The 8,086-nt window shown below is 53.4% G+C and overlaps 1 protein-coding gene across 1 annotated transcript in view; it reads left to right on the top strand.

Annotated features, from left to right (window-relative positions):
* The first annotated feature begins 960 nt into the window (after positions 1-960).
* The window catches only part of LOC125941144 (uncharacterized), a 19,905-nt gene continuing 12,779 nt past the window's right edge, over positions 961-8,086 (top strand). The window contains exons 1-2 of the mRNA XM_049658103.1: positions 961-1,025; positions 4,062-4,696. Coding sequence (XP_049514060.1) covers positions 961-1,025; positions 4,062-4,696 — 700 coding nt within the window. The remainder of the gene's footprint in view (positions 1,026-4,061; positions 4,697-8,086) is intronic.

Below are 8,086 nucleotides of genomic sequence, written 5' to 3'. Positions count from 1 at the left end.
GCCTCAGCCTTTTTTCTTTTTTTTCCCCTCTGGCTTGCTTCAACTTCGGGGTTGGCCAAAAGCCATAAGTTGCTGGCCATAATGAGGCTAGAGTAGAGTGACCTAGAATATGGGAGAGTGTCCAAAGCGCCGGCTCAGGCGAGGGCCTTTTTCTGTGAACCGCCGCGCCGCACCGCTGCTGCTCCGGACCCATGGGCTTTTCGCGCTCACTAGAGTGTACTAGATACAGTGAACTAGAAGTATTGGGTAGTGGAAAGAGCGGAGGGCTGGACGCACAGGCAGCGTGAAGCCAAGAGCGAAGACTCACGCTAGTGGCGCTGGTGTGCTCTTCCCGAGGAGACCGTGCCGGTTGGAGCCCGCTTTAGCCGTGTAGCTGCAACCGTTTTACCGCGTCGTTCTTGGTGTTACGAGCCAGCGTGCTTTTCACGTTTTTTGCAAGTGAAGCTACTGAAAGTGCCGAGCTTGACCGTTTTTCTGTTTGATGCTTCCCTGTTGTCGCTTTTTGGATAACGCAAGAGAAGAAGAAAAAAAGCGACACGCATTGCTATGCGGCCGGATGCAAGAGCGGGTATCCTGGTTTTTGAGAAGTACATAGGCGCACGTTGTCTTTTTCTGGAGTGCCTAAAGACAATGACCGGCGGAAACAATGGGAGAGGAATCTTCACTGCAAAGATAAGCCACTCTCCGAGACTTTAACTGTGTGGAAGAGGCACTTTAAACCGCATTTTATGTTGCACCACTATGTTCACTTCTCCGACGGTGAAGAAGTAAGGATTCCTCAAAGTAAACCGGCGCTGTCCGACGCCGCGGTGCCCACGCTCCTACCCAATTTGCCATCCTACCTCTCAAAGGAAATGCGTCAGAGAAGACCAGAGAGAAAACGCGTTGCAGTGTGCCCAGCTGCACGCTTGAAGAAGGTGCGTTTGTCTCGTCGCGACATTCATGATTCATCATCCCAGGATGATGGTGCGGATGGCAACGACAGCCTGGATGCGACAGCGCCCCAGCATAATCTTCAAACGATCGTAAACAGTGTGGATATTAGAAAATAAATTCTTGGTGCATTCTTTTTGTGAAGGATGATCCGAGACGTCATTGAAATAATGACATCCAGACTTCCAAGCCAAGCTCTGCGGCCAGAATCTGCTTCTGTGGAAAAGCTTCTTTCGTTTTTGACATGCCTGACCAGGGGCGGATCCAGGTTTTTTCTGAGGGGGGGGTCAGCTTCTGTCAATGGTGATGATGATGATGATGATAGTAGCCTTATTTTCCGAAATTTACCGTTTTGCTCACGATAAACCCGCGTTTTATACGGCTAGAGCAACACCTGCAGCCCGCCGTGGTGGCTCAGTCAGCTCAGGCGTTGAGCACGAGATCGCAGGATCGAATCCCGGATGCGGCGGCCGCATTTCGGTAGAGGCGAAATGCAAAAACGCCCGTGTCCTTGCGTTGTAGTGCAGGTTAAAGAACCCCAGGTGGCCAAAATTAATCCGGAGCCTTCCACTACGGCGTGCCCCATAACAGTAGCGCACCCAGGATCTCTGCCAGGGGAGGTTAACAGTTTGCCTTAGTTTGCCAATACCATCTAAACAGCCCTAATTTGAGTTTCTTCACGGTAAATTGTCAAAAAAAATCGCTTTTTGCGCAAGTTTGCGAGTGTGCAAACGATTGCGCGTCTTACATCTAAGTTGCAGTACTCAAAAGCGCAAGGAAAGAAAAAGGGTTAAACAAAAGGAGGGTTAACTCGGCCTCAGGGGGAGGGGGGGGGGGGGGTTACGACCCCCGAATCCCCCCCGTCGGTGCGCCACTGCCCCATAATCAGAACTCGTTTTGGTACGTAAAACCCCAGAAAGAGGAAGAAGACCTGTAGCGAAGCCAGGTATCGGTTTCTCCGAGCTTATAGGAAAAGGACGTTACCCAATACAGCCATGTGCTTGGCGGCTGTGCCTGATAATACAGGGTGTTCAAAACTAAGCTTTATGGTTTTCTTAAAATTAGGCACACGCGAAGACCACCTGTGCAAATAAGTTATGTGGCTAGGGGGGCACAAAGTGAGATGATAATTATCGCTGTGAGCAGCCCAATTAACTAAAATTGAACAACTATTTTTGGTTGACTGCAGTAAGTGGGTATGTTTGTATTGAAAACTTAGAGACAGTCGTGTTTCTACACAGTATCAGTCTGAAGAATTATTCTAGCGTGTCCGTGCTCCGAGATATCCGACTCCAAATTTCAATTGTCGTACTGCGCAGAATAATCGAGTCGACGCGAGAGCGGTTTATGCTTTGCGTTGCTGTGGAAGGGAGGCATTTTGAACATTTTTAGGGCATTGACATCTTGATGGGTGAAGTGTTGTCATGAGATTTGTACTTCACAACACCAAACTAAAAGCGGCAGTATGAAATATTCGTTAGCATAGCTAAAAAGGTTTCTGCGGTTGATGGTGCCGTTGTTACTCTTGATTTCAATAAAACTTACAATACTTGGAAATCAGCAGTCACTTTATTTGCGTAGCCCAGGCAAGGACCATGCCCGGTCGTCTAGTCACCATTACGCACGCGTACTGCCCTCCGGCTTCTCCGCTCGCGCCATTATCTCGGCATGGCAGCTGCCGCCATCTTTACAGGCTGCGCGGTCGCGTGTTACGACAGCGGTTACGGGTTCTTTGATTGTTTTTTTTTTTTTTTTTTTCATTTCACCAGCCGTGAGGGGAAGGGGGACAGTTATTATCTTTGCCAATGCCTCGGCCCCGTTGTCAGACAAAATGCCGCACGCAACAGCGGTGTCACGAGGAGCTTTGCGCCGATCCTCACTCTCTTGCAAGTTGCATGCGTAATCATGCGAACGACAATTAAAATTTGGACTTGGATATCTCGGAGCACAGACATGCTAGAAGAATTCTTCCAAGTGAAACTGTGTAGAAGCACGACTGCCTTTAACTTTTGAATACAAACATACACACTTACTGGAGTCAATAAAAAGTTAATTATTCAATTTTAGTTAATTCGGCTGCTAACAGCGATAATTATCATCTCACTTTGTGTCCCCCTGGCCACATAACTTATTTGCGCAGATGGTCTTCACGTGCCTGCCAGTGTCTAATTTTAAGAAAACCATATAAAACTTAATTTTGAACACCCGGTATATCTAAGCCTGTATTGTTTCTTAAAATAAAAATTGGGATGATCTTTTGCAGGTTCGTTATAAATGCGTAAGCATGGGTCCGTCTTTGGAGTTCTGTTGGGACACCTTGATTTCCTTAAGAAGATTCTTTGTTTTCGGCTGATACACCTTCGTTTGATTTGGAGGACTAACTCCCCTATTCTCAAACAGCCCTCGACTCGAAGCTCTTCCTCTACTCCACCTTGTTGAGCACAGCACCTCCTCTCGACTGATAAAGACGCGACAATTCTAAAGAATTCCCGTGAATGATCATGAAGCTCAGTGACCACTTCTTTGGAGGAGTGGCGGTGCTATATTTCCTCTTGAGTCGAGGTGTCGCGTTGACTACAGGAACGTTCTTGAATACGGGCGTAACGCTACGCTCCAACGCGGCAACCACTACGCTGGTTGTTTACGATATGCGAATCACCGCGCATGAAGACTCAAGACGCCACCTACAAGAATAACGATGTGGCGTAGTAGCCGAGAGCGCGAGCCAGCGTCTTCATGTTTTGTTTCTCACGCGACGTCATCCTTTACACAAGGCGCGCATCTGCTCCCGTTTCTTTAACCACGCGACGCCATCCTATAGGCCCGCGCGCTGGCGTTCGCCGCTGACGTCACGCTCCCCCACTTCGCAGCCGCGGCTGACTTCGCCCCGCTCCACGAGAACGCCCACTCAGATAAACGGATCCGGTGGGTTTGAGCCTCCTATGCTTAATGTACAACAATAAAACTGCGAAGTCACAATGAAAAACTTGTAGCGTACGAACGGTACTGTGCTCGTATTGTCAACGTACAACTGTGATCACAATGACGGAGCTGACTCGCCGAAAGGGAAGAGGTTAGCCGGACTGATGGACGAGCTCGGCCTGACCGTACTCAACGATCCTGACCAGGATCGGACAGGGAGTGTGCCGCGACACATCCCCCGACCTCTCTTTCTGGTCGGGCGCGGACGCGGTCACTTGGTCGAACTCTTTCGAGGACCTGGGGAGTGACCACAGAATCCTGTGTGTGACCGTGGGAGAGAATGAAAGTGAGGAGGACGTCTGCCGAAAGGCAAGAATCGTGGACTGGGATAGATTCCGGAAAAATAGAGAACGAGACAAGAAGGAGGGCCCGATTGAAGACATCAGCGAATGGTGCAGAGAACTACTCGCGGACGTAGCGAAAGCCACCGATGAGATTGAATGGACGGACTGGCGACAAGAATCCCCCAAAGAAGTAGGAGATAGATCCCGCGGAGCTGGGGACGATGACGCTCCCCAACCGTCCAGAGTGGACAGCCGGCTGGCACATCTCGTTGCGGCCAAGAAATCCATGCAACGGAGAGCGAGTAAGCAAAAACTCAACAGGAAGATACGCAAGAAGATCGCCGAAATCAACCGGGAGATCGAGAGGCATTGCGGCCGCCTGTGCGAGCAAGAATGGCAGGAGCTGTGTGACACGATGAACGGCAACATGAACGCGGGACGCACCTGGAAGATTCTCCAGCACCTACTCGACCCGGGAAGCACCAGAACGGCGACCCGTACAGAGATGGCCAAGCTGCGACACAAGTACAAGGACGACCCTGAAGCCTTCGTGGAGGAGATCGTGCAGACGCACCTCACTCGACCGGAAGGGAAGAGTCACCCCGAATACCGCGGCGCTCCCAACGAGGAGCTTGACGCTGACTTTTCCGTGCAGGAAATTAGAGCGGTCCTCCAGCTATTGAAGACCAAATCGGCGCCAGGTCCTGACAGGATCACCAACAAAATCTTGAGGAACCTGAACGACGACGCCATCGAGAAGCTCTGCGAGTACATCAACTCGTGCTGGAAGGAGGGCCGTATTCCGCAAGAGTGGAAGTCCGCGGACGTTATACTAATACCGAAGCCAGGCAAACCGCTAGAGGTCCGAAACATGAGACCGATCTCCCTCACGTCCTGCGTGGGGAAAGTGATGGAGCATGCCTGCCTCAACAGGGTGACGACGCTCCTCGAGAAGCAGGACGCCTTCGGCACCCACATCATCGGTTTCCGGAAGGGACTTTCCACGCAGGATGCCATGCTGCAAATCGAGGAACAGGTAGTGAACGCTCCGAGCACTCACGTACGCGCCTTGATCGGGCTAGACCTCAAGAGCGCCTTCGACACTGTGAAGCACATGGCCATATTGGACAAGATCAGCTGACTCGATCTCGGGGCGAGGTTTCACCGATATGTCTGCAGCTTCCTGAATGAACGCGAGGCAACGGTCAAGATCGACGGGGCCAAGCCGCGAACGGTCCGAATGGGCGGTGCGGGAACGCCGCAGGGCTCCGTACTCTCCCCCATGCTTTTCAACCTCGTCATGATCGGCCTGCCGGAGCGTCTCGACGCGATAGAGGGCATCAATCATACGATCTACGCAGATGACGTGACAGTGTGGACCACGGAGAATACGTGCCTTGGCGAAATGCAAGACCGACTGCAGCGGGCCGTCCGGGAGGTGGAGCGGCACCTTGAAGACACGGGACTCGTCTGCTCACCCGACAAGTCAGAGATCCTACTCCACAGACCGCGCAAGAAAGGACCCCTCCCGCAGGGCGTGCTCGACGCCCGTCGTTTGGGCGTCCACGTCACGACGAGGGAGGGGACCCGAATACCGATGGTGTCCAAGTTGCGAGTGCTCGGCCTGTGGCTGGAAGAGAACGGTGCCAACCGCGAGCTGGTTTCCCGACTGCAGAAGAAAGTAGCCGCCGCCACGCACCTCGTGCGGCGAGTCGCGAACAAGAGGTAAGGAATGAAAGAACACAACGTGACGAGGCTGATACAGGCGTATGCGCTGAGCCATATATCGTACGTCGCCGCGTATGCCGACTGGACAGGAGCGAAACCGACAAGCTGAACGTGGCGATCCGCAGGGCGTTCAAGACCGCCCTGGGGGTACATCAGTACACGCCAACTCACAGGCTCCTCGAGCTGGGCGTACACAACACGCCAGTGGCGCACCGACGGGGGGGGATTCGGGGGTTGTAACCCCCCCCTGAGGCCGACTTAACCCCCCCTTTTGTTTAACCCCTTTTCTTTCCTTACGCATTTGAGTGCTGCAACTAAGATGTAAGACGCGAAATCGTCTGCACACTCGCAAAAAGCGCATTTTTTTGACAATTTCCCGTGAATAAATCGAAATTAGTGTTGTTTAGATGGTATTGGCAAACTGTCAACCCCCCCCTGGCAGAGATCCTGGGTGCGCTACTGCAACACGCTCGAGGAGGTCGCCGAGGCGCAGAGAATAGCGCAGCTGGAGAGGCTGTCGGGTACCAAAACGGGAAGACGAATCCTCGACCTGCTCGGGATTCGATATCATGAGGCGCGGGGACTGAAGGAAACACTGCTACCGGAGGTCAGGGACGCCATACAGACGGAAAACATGCCGAAGAACATGCACCCGGTGCATGACGTGCAACGACGTAAACGACGGGCGGTAGCAATCCTCGAGGAGCACGGAAGACGAGAAGGCGTCCTGTTTGTCGATGCAGCCAGGTACCCGCGGCCCACCGGTAACGTTGATGGCGACGAAGGACGACGACCACCATCGCCACTACCACGAAATGTGCGAGACGAACCGGGGATGCCAACACCACCATCTCTACTACTACTACGACAAAAACGGCAGCAGCAACAGCAGCAACATCAACGACACGGCCGGCCGACGGCGGTGGAGCCCGCCTTCTCTATGGCGGTCGTAGATACGAAGGGAAGGATCCGAGTCACGGCATCAGCTAGGCTGCCGTCGGCCGAAGCAGCGGAGGAGATGGCCATAGCCCTCACGGTACTCCACGGAGGTACGGAGGATAGCCTGATAACAAGCGACTCCAAATCAGCGATCCGGAACTACACCAAAGGTTGGGTGTCCGCGGATGTGGCGCGCATGCTCAACGCCAGAGCCGGAGACTTCGTGTCCGGCAGGATTACGATCAAGTCCCTCAAATGGTTCCCCGCGCACGTCGGGGAGCTTGGTACTAAAGAAGACAACAGCCGCAACAACAACAATACTAACGGCCGAAAACACACCGGCATCCCGCCCAACCACAACGAGCGTGCCCATCTCGTCGCGAGGCAACTTACCCGCCGCGACGCGATCACCCAGAGGGCAGCCGCCGTTGTTGTGCGGGACCCCACCGGAGGAATTATCAACACAACCCAAATCGCGGCGGTCGGAGCTGGGGGCCACGGGGACGCCGACTGTGATATCGAGGAGTTTCCGGCCTCGTACCGAGAGGTTCTTGCACACTATAGGAAAGAACGTATGACATATCCACAACCCCACGGGCGGCTGGACAGGTCCCAGGCAGTCGACCTGAGGCGGTTGCAGACGGGCACTTTCACCAACCCCTATCACCTGCACCGCCTGTGGCCCGCGCTGCACCCGTCGCCCGGCTGCCCGTGGTGCGAGCACGAACGGGCTGATATGGCCCATATACTTTGGGAATGTCAACGCCCTGAAGAAGAAGGACCAAGAGGAAGGGGGAAGATAACAGCAGGACCTTCTGAAGCGGGGCGCCTCGCTAAGAGATGGCAAGCCGCCCTCCTCAGCGAGGCACCCGAGGACCAGGAGTGGGCCGTCCAGCGGGCCAGGGCCATTGCCGAGGATCTCGAAAGATTTTTCTCCGGCGATGGACCCCTGGCAGCCTAGCCCCGGGCACCAACAGCCTTAACCGCTGGACAAATAAAGTTTATTCCTATCCTGATCACAATGAGTGCTACAGCTAAAGAAAGTTGCCTATGCGTAGTTCTTAGTTTAGCTGTTAGTTGTTTTTATTTATATATGAACACTTCAGCGAGAGATCTCTTTCATTAAGCAGGTTGGTCGCGGAACCGATGACAGCGAATGAGGCAACCGATGACACCCCAAGGGGAAACTAAGTTTATCAGGTGCGAAGGCGCTCGAGCCG

This window comes from Dermacentor silvarum, chromosome 10 (assembly GCF_013339745.2).
Source record: "Dermacentor silvarum isolate Dsil-2018 chromosome 10, BIME_Dsil_1.4, whole genome shotgun sequence".
In the NCBI taxonomy this organism is placed as follows: domain Eukaryota; kingdom Metazoa; phylum Arthropoda; class Arachnida; order Ixodida; family Ixodidae; genus Dermacentor; species Dermacentor silvarum.
The sequence above is the reverse complement of the archived record's forward strand: the minus strand, read 5'-3'. Positions and strand labels throughout refer to the sequence as shown.